The 14,869-nt window shown below is 44.7% G+C and overlaps 1 protein-coding gene across 1 annotated transcript in view; it reads left to right on the top strand.

The window, feature by feature from the left end:
- Window positions 1-3,267, top strand: part of LOC140106765 (alpha-2-macroglobulin-like) — a 39,191-nt gene extending 35,924 nt beyond the window's left edge. The window contains exons 32-36 of the mRNA XM_072131383.1: window positions 339-429; window positions 518-586; window positions 1,338-1,440; window positions 2,682-2,726; window positions 3,142-3,267. Of these exons, the coding sequence (XP_071987484.1) occupies window positions 339-429; window positions 518-586; window positions 1,338-1,440; window positions 2,682-2,726; window positions 3,142-3,167 (334 nt within the window). The 3' untranslated portion in view covers window positions 3,168-3,267. The remainder of the gene's footprint in view (window positions 1-338; window positions 430-517; window positions 587-1,337; window positions 1,441-2,681; window positions 2,727-3,141) is intronic.
- Window positions 3,268-14,869: the final 11,602 nt, after the last annotated feature.

Below are 14,869 nucleotides of genomic sequence, written 5' to 3'. Positions count from 1 at the left end.
TCTGACGTTATAAACATTAGGGGGAATATATTAAGACTAGCACTTTAAACAACGATATTAAAAAATTCTCTCACCCGCCAGTATCTACTAAGAGGCTTCGTAGTAGATGTAGACGCATTCTCCGCCAGGTTGGATCTGTTTAGTCCAGCTACAGTCTCAACCGGTTTTCTGGTGGAAACTATAGTAAATACTAGGGCCGGGGCATTGACACCCCTGCCTGTCCCCCGCCTACCCCACTATCCAATCTCTAATGTAGAAGGTCTGATATCTGAGGCTTATAGTGGGGGGGAGAGAGTTTACAAAAATAATATATATGCAAAAACTATCTATTCTCACAGCTACATTGGCAAGAGAGAGGCCTCCAATATGGCGCTGGTGGAAATCAAGCTCCCGTCCGGATACACCCCGGTGAAGTCATCTGTCAGAGAGGTACAGCAAGAGGACACAATATCTTCCCAATATACAGTTTATTCGTTTTATTTTATTAACCCAATCATTTTCACTTGTATCCCTCCAGCTACAGAGACAAACTGCGATCAGCAGGGCCGAGCCGCATCACAATAAAGTCATTGTATACTATGAAAAGGTGAGATTTATTCATGTTACATCAGTATGTCCAGACTTGTAGTACAAGGTCCTACTCCAGGTCCATGTCCAGACTTGTACAGTAGTGTCAGGTCTGTATCCTGGTCTATGTCTAGACTTGTAATATCAGGTCTATGTCCAGGTCCGTGTCCAGGTTTGCATCAGGTATCAGGTCAAAGTTGAGGTCTATGTACAGGCTTGGAAAGTTTGATGTCCAGGTCTGTGGCCAATCTTATAGTACCAGATCCAAGTTTGGGCCACATTCAGGCTTGTAACATCAGGTCCATGTCCAGGTTTCTAGGTCTATGCCTAGCTCCATGTCCAGACTTGCAGTACCAGGTCCATGTCCAGACTTGAAGTATCAGGTACATGTCCAGGTCTACCAGTAATCTACTGCTCTGCTCCCGGTTCATTTCCATTTAGATAAAATATATATTTTAAAAAAAAATTGGGGTATGTCTTCAAATGTTATTAGGTTCCATAGCCAATTCTCTTTACTTTATTTTGGAGAGAGTAGACTCCCTTTATATGTATCTAAGCTGTGGAGTGGACATTATTAGTGTGGACAGCGCCGTGTATTTTGGACTAGGTCCTCATGTAGGATTTCAGAATTTTCAGAGGTGTAATATTATTATATTTATTTTACAAAACCCATTCATACATTATACCATTATTTGCATATAAAGCCATTAAGGGCAAACTTAACATGTAGTAAAAATTAAACGTTACTAACTTGTCTTCTCTTCTATTAGCTGGATGAAAACACAAAGTCCTTCACTTTCTCTGTGGAACAAGAGATTCCTGTTGGTAACCTTCAGGCCGCCACCGCCACTGTCATGGATTACTACGAGACAGGTAATCACCGCCCATTGGACAGAGATATCTATGGACACAGCCACTTACTTGAGAATAAGTATCCAACTTTTCCGAAGAGACATCAGGAAGATTCCAAACATCATAACGAAACATAGTTTTCTTTATGTCCTTGTGGCTGCGGTCACACGTGGCGGTAACACATGCGTTTTCACAACAGCTGAGAAGAGGAGATTTGCCTGATTACATTACTGTCAACATTGCGCTTACAAAAACGCAAGCGGTAACGCCACGTGTGAATGCTCCCTTATCAATTATATAGAACAAATCCCAAACCTGCAGCGTTCGCATCACACATAGCACCTATGGCCCCACACACACACATCCTTAAAGGAAATTTACCATGTGCTTTTGTGCATTATGAACCAAACATACCTTGAGAATGCTGAAGCTACACTGATGCAGAAACATATCTTGTTTAGTCCCTGAACTGAGTGGTTTTGCTGAAAAAACTATTATAAAATGATGATAATGAGGCTCTGTTGCTCCTGTGGCTGCCCCGTCACTTCTCCTCTTACCCTAATTATGCACTGCTCCAGAGAATGCTGTAATCACTGTGTTGTCCCTGACAGGCAGAAGTAATCGATTGCTGCGCCATCCCCCAGCTGCTCTGTATGAGTCATCCAGCTCAGGTTGATTAGTCCTTTCTGGACAGTTCAGGAAGCTGCTTGTGTAATGTGTTTATGTAGGCAGCCTGCACCCAGCTTTCCCAAGGTCCTGAATTTTATAATATCAGATGGATCAGGGAGTAAACAAGATATGTTTCTGCATCAGTGTTAGCATTCTCAAGGTATGTTTGGTTCATAATGCATAAAAACAAATGGTAGATTTTCTTTAAATGTATCGATATCTCACTTCCCCAAAATAAGTAAACGGCTGTAAACCCGGAATGCTGACTACATCCGGATTTAGGGTCTGTTCTGGTGTCCCTCAAAGCAGGTATGTCCCATGTTCTGAGACTGGCAGAGTCGCACACAGAGTCAAAAGGTTTTGTTTTATTTAATTTTGTTGCACTTTCTCTGGTACTAAAGTTGATTGGCATGTGACTTCTTTATACCATCTCCAGCCAAGGCTTTTATATACTCTCAGACCCAGAGCTATATTCTGGCCCCATACTCTGAAGCAGTCTAATTACAATCTATAATTACAATTTTCTCGGTATAAATGTCCTTTGCTGTATGATATTTAGCAATAACTGACATTATTACTTTTTTTATTTCCAGATGACATCGCTGTGACAAAATACTATCACCCCTGCAGTAACAACGGTGAGGAAAGAGCTACAACTATTATCAATGAGGGATAGTATAGAGACAATAGGTGATTCAGCATAACCTAACCACCCAAACCACCCACCAAATTTTATGCTGAGAAGGACCTGCACTCATGAAATCCTTATACATCTGTTCCTGATCTCAATACACATGTGCACAAAAGCCATTTCAGGACCTTTAAAGGTCCGCTAACGGTCCTAAAACCACAGATTGAAGCCAGACAAAGGGACTCCTCTCCATTCCCCAAGAAGCTGATTCTAGTCCCAGATGTAGGAAGTGATTCCAGACTTGTAGGGGCTATAATATTCATACAGCCCTGGGCACATGGTGGTCTTATCCCGCCCCTGCTGAGGACACTGGAGAATTACTATGATGCAGTTGTGTAATTGTTGTACTTTTCTATTTGCAGGAGGTAGAGGACAGAGCAGCCACTAGTGCGGATGTGAAGAAGACGATGGAAGAATCAGTTTTTCTTTTTATATGTTTATTTTTTATGTAATGTGATGCTCATATTAAAGCAACTGATCTATAAAAAGAGTGTTGGATTTTGTGTTAATGATGATTGTGAGTTTGGTGTATGAATACTATGGAATACAATAGGGCAGATTTAATTACCCGGTCCATTCGCGATCCAGCGACGCGTTCTGTGTGGAGGATTCTGGTCTTCCGGGATTCACTAAGGTAGTGCGCTCGATGTCCACCAGGTGTCACTGCTGCGCTGAAGTTCACCGTCCTACCCTGGCTGCAGGTAAGTGCGTGTCAAGCGACACTTTTTTTTTAAATTCTGCGTTTTTTCCGAATCCGTCAGGTTTTCTTACGGCCACGTAAAAATATCATACATAGAGGTAAATAGTCATCAAAATAATAAATACTAATGAGACTTAATATTTATTGAAGAAGTACGGTACTACATGACAAATCTAAGGTTTGAAAGGGACTACGTGAGCTGCAAACTGGTGCAGTCAGAGTATACACAGGGCAGTGGAAACTACAGCTGTGCTAATTTCCTTCTACTGCTTTGCTGGCTCCAGCTATACACGTTGGATTGTGTCATTCGTCCAATGGCCCTTTTAAGTCCCTGTCCAGCGGCGCAAAACGAAAATCGTCGGGATGTTCTAATTTCTGCCGTGTACTTCCCCCATGTGGTCAGCAGCCAGTAGAACAGATCTGTGCAGAGCCGGTTCTAGACAAAGTGGAATACTGAGCAAAACTAAAAGTGGGGCCCCAAAATAAAACTATTTTATGACCAGTCACAGCCAGTAAGAGGCTCCCTTTAGTATGGTAAAAAAAACTGAGCAAATGGGCAAATTTTATAGGAGATAGATGATAGCGAGATGATGGGCAGCACCGTGGCACAGTGGTTAGCACTACAGCCTTGCAGCGCTGGTCAACATCTGCATAGAGTTTGCATGTTTTCTCTATGTTTGCGTGGGTTTCCTCCGGGTCCTCCGGTTTGCTCCCACACTCCAAAAAATTACTGGTAGGTTGAATAGATTGTGAGCCCCATTGGGGACAGGGAGAGATCTGGCAAGTTCTGTGCACCGCTGCTTAATCTGTGTGCGCTATATAAATAAATTTAAATAATTTCATTTTAATTATTATGATAGAAGATGAATATGAAAGATGATAGAGATTTCTAGATGCAGAAGTATTAAGTAGATGATATTTACAGTGGATGGAGATTTGAGATAAATACAGTAGAAGAGAAATAGAAGATTGATTGAAAAATTGATAGAGAAAAAGCAAGATATATAAATGGTCAGATTATATGAGATAGATAACTAGACACATAGATATATAGACAGGAGATAGATGATAAGCATCTTCACCCGGGAATTCAACCAAGCGGTATTAACCCTTTCACCGCCCGGCATTTCTGGATATTTTATCGCGTTATTGACCAGAGCAATTTTTACAATTTTGAGGTTTAAAAATAAAATCGAAATTACAGCAAAAAGAATTAAAGTAAACCCAACAAACCGTATATTTTCTGAAAGCAGAGACTTGCCCCATTTTCAAAATTACATTAAAGAGTTTATAGACATAGGCGCCTTCATGCAATTTTGATTCAAACTGAAACATTTTATAAAAAAATACTTCAAATTTTACTTTGATGGCAAAAAATGTGCTCCAAACAGAAAATATTTACCTTCACATCTCCTAAATGTAATAGATGGACATGTGTACAGTTCACAAATGTCTCATATTTATATGTTCACATGAATAAATCATCATAATATCACTAAAACTGAAATAACTAAATACCGTATATACACTCGAGTATAAGACGACCTGAACATAAGCTGAGACCCATAATTTTACCATCAAAACAGGGAAAACCTATTGACTCGAGTATAAGCCGAGGCTTTAGTATACAGCTAGCAAGCCCCCATGTAGTATACAGCCAGCCCCAAATATTATACAGCCAGCCCCCTATAGTATACAGCCAGCCCCCATGTTGTATACAGCTAGCCCCCACGTAGTATACAGTCAGCCCCCTGCGAAGCGCGGGTCCCGATCCTCAGCGCAAGGCTCCCGATCTTCGGCACGGGTCCCGGCGGCTCCTCTCGTCTCTTCTTTCTTCATCAGCGGTGACACATCATAGTGCGCACCCGCCGGCAGATCGCATGGACGCGATCTGCCAGCTACAGAAGAGAGAAGAGGAGCCGCCGGGACTGATACCAAAGATCGTGAGTCTCGGCCTGAAGATAGGGATCCGCGCCAACGATCTGGAAACCGGAGGGTAAGTATTACGTTTTTTATATTTTACTTGGCTCGTGTATAACCCGAGGAGTTTTTTCAGCACATTTTTTGTGCTAAAAAACTCGGCTTATACACGAGTATATACGGTATCTGCTTTTCAGCTACAAATTTTAAGACAGTCAAGACCTGAAAAATATAGCAATAAAACAGAATAAAAAGTAAAGATGCCATAAAACCTATAGAATTTTGAAAGCAGACAACCAGGCGATGCATTTGGCAATTAACATTCAAAATTTCCTCTAAAATATATACAAATCCAGTCTACTTATATAAAGAAAATCTACTTTCCTAAAACAGTAAGATGTGAGGAGATCATAAAATACCCCACATGTGGATATTCACCAAAATATGCAGCAAAGGGAACTGCAGAAAATTGCACTGAGCGTCACACAGATCATTGTATGCTTCCTTACATAATGGTGACCCAAATAAATAATTATATATCCATAAACCCCTCTAATGAGATAACAAAAGTCACGTTTAGATGTGCGCCAATGTATTAGCTGCACAATAACAGAACCCTCCGCGCTTCATAAGAATAGGTGTATAGGTGTAGATAATGGAGGAGAGTGTGATATAAAAACTTTATTCTAGAACATGTGTGTGTTTTTGGTGTTAAATATAACTTTATGGACATGTTCTGGGTCCCGGTGTTAATGTATCGGCACATTAGGTGAAGAGGATTGAATGTTCATCGTATCAGTCAATTTTCTAAAAAAAAAAAAACACAAACATTAGTTGATTTTATTCCTTATCAGAATGTAGTAACATATAAAGTGAATATTTCCAGTATCTGTGAGGTGCAGCAGCTCCTGTGTGCAGCAAATGCTCCCGCAGCCTGATGGCTAAGAATCTGGAGGGGGGAACACTTCAGGGGGCTGTATCTTTGGCTCCGTTGAAAGAAGAGAGTCTTCTCTTTTATATGAATCTAAATGTGTGTGTCAGGAAAACAGAGCTATTAACTGTTAAACTGCCGTCGGGAGTAATTGTTCTATATAAAAATGGCACCTGATATTCTCACATTAAACCTGAATATCTCTGGATCCCTGGCACCTAGAAACACAATTCAAGATTCATTTGAAAGAAAAGATTCTCCTCTTTCAATTGCCTTTCACTTTCCCTACCCATAGCGCCGGCCCTGATGGTGGCCCAAACTGATGCTAGTGTTGAAGAGGTGAGAGTTGAAGAAGTTTTGTCCCATTCCCAGAAACAACAGTGAGGGAGTTGTTGCAACAGAACAGGAATATGTTCACAGATTTGCCAGGTCTCAACCAGGTCATTAAACATGTGAGCCTCATGTGCGAGTTAACTCTACATTCCTGAATCACGTAGGGAGACGATTTCCAGGCGATTTTGAGGTAAAAAGGATGTTAAAATTGGGGGTGATTGAAGAGGCAAGAAGAGGGTGGTCAAACCCCATAGTTTTAGCAATTTTGTAATGATTGTGGGAAACTGAATGAGGTGTCAAAGTTTGACACTTGACAGTCAATTTAGAGGCTAGGTCCGGCCCGATTCATTACCACCCTGGACCTCACGAAGGGCTACTGGCAGATTCCCCTTTCCAAAGAGGCCAAAGAAAATACAGCATTCTCTACACCCGATGGGTGCTACCAGTACGTGAGAATGCCTTTTGGGTTACAGGGAGCCCGGCTATCTTCCAGAGAGCCATGGACAGAATACTAGGTCCCCACAAGAAGTATGCAGCGGCATGCTTAGATGAGAAAAATCCAACACTATAGCACAATTAGAAACAAAGAAAGTGGTGATATTCTAATTGTGCTATAGTGTTGGATTTTTCCCTTCCACTCTTTTGAGAGGAAGAATAATAGGTTCTGTATTAGTCTCTCCAACCAGCTATATGGTATTACACCATGTAGGGAGAAGGACAGGTTCCATTGCATGACCACATACTATATTTTCCTCCCTATTGTTGGTTTGTTTCAATTTTTGGGCATGCTTAGATGGTATAGTCATTTTCAGCAGGGATTGGGGAAGCCATCTGGGTAAATTTCAGGCAGTGCTTTGGACCTTAAGAAAAGCAGGCTTCACGGTGAACCCCAAAAAGTGTGCCGTGGGCATGGAAGAGGCAAGGTGTACCTAGGCTACATAGTAGGTAAGGGTAAAGATTTTGTCACAGGTAAACAAGGTGGAAGCCATACAGGACTGGCCACGCCCACTTACCAAGAAGCAGGTTAGTAAGGTAGTGGGATATTTAGGAGGTTTGTTCCCAATTTTGCCATGATAGCAGCCCCTTTAATGGACCTGACCAAAGGTACAAAATCGTTCATGGCCATGTGGTCTCCTGAAGCCGAATGGGCCTTTCAAGAGCTGAAACAGGCTCAGTGTAAGCAGGCAGTGCAGAGAGTTCATCGTCCAAGCCAGGGGCGGACTGGGAAATTAATATGGACCTGGAAAAAGTTTTAAAAGTGGCCCCATGTTCATCATGGGTTGGTCCAAATTCTCAGAAGGTGGAGTCAACAAAAGGGGGCGGGTTCAGAATACGAACCACAGCCATGTTTGTAGAAGGTTTGCTTATGCAAAAAAGCAATTCTAACATTCCTTTGATATAAATAATATATTCTGCAGCAGCTGAGGTGTCTTATATGATGATCTACAGCAGCTGCAGTGTGTATTATGAGGTTCTGCAGTAGCTGAGGTGCGTATTATGAGGTTCTGCAGCAGCTGAGTGTATTATGAGGTTCTGCAGCAGCTGAGTGTATTATGAAGTTGTGCAGCAGCTGAGTGTATTATGAAGTTCTGCAGCATCTGAGTGTATTATGAAGTTCTGCAGCAGCTGAGGTGTATTATATGATGATCTACAGCAGCTGAGGTGTGTATTATGAGGTTCTGCAGCAGCTGAGGTGTGTGTTATGAGGTTCTGCAGCAGCTGAGGTGTGTGTTATGAGGTTCTGCAGCAGCTGAGATGTGTATTATGACATACCTCCCAACCGTCCCGTTTTGGGCGGGACAGTCCCGTTTTTTAACCCTTGTCCCGCCTGCACGGACCGTTAAGTGAAAGTCCCGTTTTTTTTTGCGTTTTCACGGATTTTTCCGTTTTGTCCCGCCCCCGAGTCCCGCCCCCGAGTCCCGCCCCCGTCCTGCTCAGGATACAGAGAAGCCAGGGGGCGGGGTGCAGCGTCCTCCTCCTCTCCAGCTCCCGGGCTGTCTGCTGCAGAGCCGGCACCTCCCCCATCCCCTCCCCTGGGAGGCAGAGCCCTCCCTGTCCTCAGGCTGCCACTTGCAGGCACATGGATGGATGGATGGAGCAGTGCAGAGTGTCATATTCTCTGCACTGCCCCTGCACAGCAGCCCCAGGGGATCAGCCTCCGTGCAGGCAGGAGCTCTCCAGCTCTGCTACATCAATAGCTCCCTGCCCCCACCTCCTCCTCCTGCTCCTCACTGAAGTTCGTCTGATGAAGCAGAGCCGAGTGTGTGCAGCTGCTGCAGTGTGATAACAGGTACTCTACAGTGACTGCAGGTAGCAAAGGGTTAAACACTTCACTTTCCTCCATAGACCCCCTGCCCCCATCCCTAATCCCCCCCCCAGTGCCCTTCTATTCTGCTTTTATTGTACCATATACTTAACCCCTTAACCCCTTAAAGACGCAGGGTTTTTCTCTCATTTCTCGCTCTCCAACTTCAAAAATCCATAACTTTTTCATGTTTCCGTGTACAGACCTGTGTGAGGGCTTATTTTGTGCGTAACAAATTTTACTTTCCCGTAATGTTATTTATTTTAACATGCCGTGTACTGCGAAGCTGCAAAAAATTCCAAATGTGGAAATTTTTTTTAAAAAACCGCACGTGTCACGTTCTTGTGGGCTCAGTTTTTTCGACTTTGACTGTGCACTCAAAATAACACCTCAGCTTTATTCTTTGGTTCGGTGCGATCGCGGTGATACCGGATTTATAGGTTTTATTGTGTTTTAATACATTTTCAAAAATTAAACGAATGTGTGCAAAAAATAAAAATAAAAAAATTTTGCCATCTTCTGACGCTAATAACTTTTTCATATTTCGGTGCACGGAGCTGGGGGTGGGGTCATTTTTGGCGAAATGAGCCGACGTTTTCATTGCTACAATTTTGAGGTCTGTGCGACATTTTGATCATTTTTAATTTCATTTTTTATGTGATGTAAAAAGGTGTAAAAGTCGCATTTCGGACATTTGGGCGCCATTTCCCGCCTCGGCGGTCACCGCCGCCCGTAACCGTTTTTATATTTTGATAGATCGGGCATTTTGGGACGCGGCGATACCTAATATGTTTGTGATTTTTACTGTTTGTTATGTTTTATATCCGTTCTAGGGAAAGGGAGGTGATTAGAATTTTTAATATTTTATAAATTTTTTTTATTTTTAAAACTTTTTTTTTCTTTTTTTTCCAATATTTCTTAGACCCTCTAGGGTACATTAACCCTAGATGGTCAGATCGCTTCTACCATATACTGCAATACTTCTGGCTCATTGTAACGAATCTGCAGAAGCCATGTAGCCTCGTGTCAAAAGAAGACCCGAGGCTACCACGGCAAACGATCGCCGCCCCCCGATGACGTTCGGGGGCACAGCGATTCTAAAAAAGACTTTGCCGGCGACAATGACCGACTGCGGTTATTAGCGGTGGGGGTTTTCTGCAACATGCAAAACCCCCCACCTTGTATGAAGAGGACTCAGCCCGTGAGCGCTCTTCATACACTCCTTATACCTCTGCGCCGTAGAGCTACGGCGCAGAGCGTTAAGGGGTTAAAGGGGTTTTCCCACAAATACAAGTTAGGCCCTATCCATAGGACAGGGCTTAACCTGCTGATGTGTGGGGGTTTCAGTGATGTGACCCCCATAGATCATGAAAACGAGGGGTCTATTGGGGTCCACATAAGGTCCATGTCATCGCTCTATGACAGTAATGGAGCAGAATGGTCATACACGGCCGTCTGCTCCATTACTCTGACGGAACGATTTTTGCGTTTCCATATTTCACTCCCCACTTTCAAAAATCAATAACTTTTTTATTTTTCCACGTACAGAGCTGTGTGCGGCCTGTTACTGCGTAACAAATTATACTTCCTAGTGACAGTATTAAATATTCCAGGCCCTGTACTAGGAAGCGGGAAGGAAAATATCAAATGTGTTTTTTATGGCTTTCACTGCGCGCTCAATAGGACCCCTCCCCTTTACTGCGCTCCATAGGACCCCTCCCCTTTACTGCGCTCCATAGGACCCCTCCCCTTTACTGCGCTCCATAGGACCCCTCCCCTTTACTGCGACAACGAGCATGTCTCCCCCCCCCTAGACAACAAGCATGTCCCCCCCCTAGACAACGAGCATTTCCCCCCCTAGACAACGAGCATTTCCCCCTGCTAGACAACGAGCATGTCTCCCCCTGACCCCTAGACAACGAGCATGTCCCCCCCCCCAAGACAACGAGCATGCCCCCCCCCTAGACAATGAGCATGTCCCCCCCCAGACAACGAGCATCCCCCCCCCCTAGACAACGAGCATGTCTCCCCCCGACTCCTAGACAACGAGCATGTCCCCCCCCTAGACAACGAGCATTTCCCCCCCCCCCCCCTAGACAACGAGCATGTCTACCCCTGACCCCTAGACAACGAGCATGTCCTCCCCTGTGGCTGCGTGCCCTTTTTTGTGTGTTTGTGTTATTTTTGTCTTCCAGGACCGTGCCTGCTGTGGACTGCTTCGGATTCGAAGGATTACGTCTATGACCGACATTTCTAACAAATAAAATGGTCAACGAGGGTGTGTCTGCGTTTTTTGTTCAATAAAATTTTCTGAAAACGGTGTGATTATTTATTTTTTTGCGACACTCTTCATAGTTTGCCATAGTAGTGGTGCCGGCTAGGTGACGGTGCTCATTACTAAGGGCTGGCCTTAGTGTTTGCCTTAATTTTTTTGGCAAATTCACACTAACGCCCATACCATTACCCCGGTACCCACCGCCACCAGGGGTGCCGGGAAGAGCCGGGTACAAACCAGTACCTGACCGTCTATAGATGGTCAGGTGCTGGGGCGGCCGCAGGCTGTTATTGTTGCGCTGGAATAGCCCCCTAACAGTGGGCTATCCCAGCTCAGTAATGGCAGGCTGCTGCTGCTTTTTTGTATCAGGCTGATTTGAACAATAGGGGCACCCCATGCCGTTTTTCCCCCCATTTTTTTGTAAAAATGTTGGAAACAGCCTGGGAGCCCCCTTTAAAGGGGGAACCCCACGCATATTTTTGTCAAAAATTTGAAGAAAAAACGGCATGGGGCTCCCCCTATTTTTCAAATCAGCCTGATACAAAAAAGCAGCAGCAGCCTGCCATTACTGAGCTGGGATAGGTCACTGTTAGGGGGCTATTCCAGCGCAACAATAACAGCCTGCAGCCGCCCCAGCACCTGACCATCTATAGACGGTCAGGTACTGGTTTGTACCCGGCTCTTCCCGGCACCCCTGGTGGCGGTGGGCACCAGGGTAATGGTATGGGCGTTAGTGTGAATTTGCCAAAAAAATTAAGGCAAACACTAAGGCCAGCCCTTAGTAATGAGCACCGTCACCTAGCCGGCACCACTACTACGGCAAACTATGAAGAGTGTCGCAAAAAAATAAATAATCACACCGTTTTCAGAAAATTTTATTGAACAAAAAACGCAGACACACCCTCGTTGACCATTTTATTTGTTAGAACTGTCGGTCATCGATGTAATCCTTCGAATCCGAAGCAGTCCACAGCAGGCACGGTCCTGGAAGACAAAAATAACACAAACACACAAAAAGGGCACGCAGCCACAGGGGGGGACAGGCTCGTTGTCTACGTGGGGGACATGCTCGTTGTCTAGGGGGGGGACATGCTCGTTGTCTAGGGGGGGACATGCTCGTTGTCTAGGGGGGGACATGCTCGTTGTCTAGGGGAGGACATGCTCGTTGTCTGGGGGGGGCATGCTCGTTGTCTAGGGGGGGACATGCTCGTTGTCTAGGGGAGGACATGCTCGTTGTCTGGGGGGGGCATGCTCGTTGTCTAGGGGAGGACATGCTCGTTGTCTGGGGGGGGCATGCTCGTTGTCTAGGAGGGCATGCTCGTTGTCTGGGGGGGGACATGCTCGTTGTCTGGGGGGGGACATGCTCGTTGTCTAGGGGGAGTGGAATATGCCCCCCAATTATATACATAAATATACATTGGTGCCAGTGGATGCGTTGAAGGTATGAGCAGTGGCGTGGCCAGGGGGTGTGGTTAGGGGGCGTGGCTAGGGTGTGGCTTCTGTCCCTCTTTCTCCTCCACAAAAGTTGGGAGGTATGATTATAAGGTTCTAAAGCAGCTTAGGTGAGTATTATGAGGTTCTGCAGCAGCTGAGATGTGTGATTTGATTATCTACAGCAGCTGAGATGTGTATAATGAGGTTCTGCAGCATCTGAGGGGATTATTATGATGTTCTAAATAAGCATGCGTTTTTGACAGGTTTTACCAATTATCTTTATTAAAACTGGTCAAAAACGGATGCGTTTTCAAAAAAACACATGCGTTTTTGGATGGATTGATTTAAAAACGGACCAAAAACAGGTTCAAAACTCCATGTGTGGCATCACCCTAAGGTCGCGTTTTTTGGACCGTTTTAACATGGTTTTAGCACTTTTTGTGAACTCCAAGGCACGGGTAAGTAAATGTGCCCCAATATTTTTACAGTCCATCTCTGGAGTGCTGCAAGCTTTTTGGTTAAGATTGAAAGATAGAGAGAAAGATATAGGAAAGATAGATTATAGATAAATAGAAAGCTAGGAAGAAGGAAGATAGAAGTTATACAAGTAGAGTTACAAAAGCTAGATATGTACCTCTTAAAGGCAGCAGCCCAGACTTTCTGCTTTATTATGGCACTCACAGGCAGGAACTATTTAGCAGCTGCACACTGTGCTCGGATCTTCTGTTCCTGCTGCTTTTGTGTTCCCCTCCCCTCAGCCAAATCCCGACTGGCCAGGACTAAGGTATTTCTGCCTTGCTCTCACAAAGCAGAGCAGCTTCTCCCTCACAGAGCTGCTGAATGCCCCCTCAAAGTTACTGCAGTATTTGTTTGGTCTATGGGGGAGAGCAGCAGCAAGAACACAGACCCCTGCTGCTGCTCTACCACCAATGGGCGAGGGCTCTGCACAGGGGGCGGGGCTCTTCTCCCCCTGCCGGCCCGATGTAGGTGATTCGGCCCCAGAGGGGACCGGCCCACCGGGAACTTTCCCGGCAGATTGTATGGCCAGTCCGCCCCTGGTCCAAGCAGATGCGTCAGAGGTGGGTTTGGGGGCTGTGTTGTTACAAGAAATCAATGGTGAGGAACATCCTGTCATGTTCCTCAGTCGGAAACTCTCCCAATCTGAGAGGAATTATTCTATTGTGGAAAAAGAGTGTCTTGCCATTAAGTGGGCACTGGACTCTCTAAGGTATTACCTCCTCGGCAGGAAATTCAGGCTCATATCTGACCATGCCCCAATAAAATGGATGAGGGAGAAGAAAGGGAATAATGCCAGGGTAACACGTTGGTTTCTAACGCTGCAAGACTTTAATTTTCATGTAGAGCACAGACCTGGTAAACTACATGGTAATGCAGATGCACTGTCTAGAAATCATTGTTTACTGGCAGAAGGTGCCCAGTCCCTCTGCTTGGGGCAGGGGGGGGTGGTATGTAAGAGGACAAGTGGTGAAATTGTTGATGACAGGTATGTGTCACCAAGGTACCTGGTCTTGGTGATGTAAAAACCCAGTAGCTGTTGCCGGTAATGTTATGTTACTGAGAAGTTTTTCCTGCAGTAGTTCGGGTCCAGGTTTTTATGGAGCGACCAAAGAGTCTGTGTGGGGAGGTCGCTCCCATACCAGGTTTTGCCACTTATGAAAAGGCAGCAGGTGCTGCTCAGGTGAGAGGTATGTGTGAGATGAAGTTGGTGTCCTCCATGTGTTGTGGGAGAAAAGCTGCCTCAGGGCGCTTTCACAACTTGCGTTGCGGTTTTAGATTTTAGAATATTTTCTCTCCAGCTAAGTAACTCTGACCTTTAATAAATGTCAAAAAATGTGTTTTCCTATAATAATGGAAAAACTGTAAGTACCAAGCAAATTTACCAAAAAAACAAAGCAAAATTACAGGGGCTCATTTACTAACCTGGCTGCTGGAGTTCACCAAAAGTGCATTGTCCGACAATAATGCACTGTGCTGCAATTCACTAAGATCGTGCGCCCGACATCCTGCATGTGTGGCTTCCCCGCTCAGGTCCGACAGAGCTCACCATCTTTTAAGTTGTGCATGTAAGTGCATTAGCTTGCAAGACAATTTGAAACTTAAATATGGCGCTCAGTCAGAATGAGTCAGATCATCCGACAGCACGCCCTCCAGTTTGTGACGCATGAAAGCCA

Source organism: Engystomops pustulosus, chromosome 11, assembly GCF_040894005.1.
Source record: "Engystomops pustulosus chromosome 11, aEngPut4.maternal, whole genome shotgun sequence".
In the NCBI taxonomy this organism is placed as follows: domain Eukaryota; kingdom Metazoa; phylum Chordata; class Amphibia; order Anura; family Leptodactylidae; genus Engystomops; species Engystomops pustulosus.
Note: the sequence above shows the minus strand (reverse complement) of the source record. Positions and strands in the feature narration are given on the sequence as shown.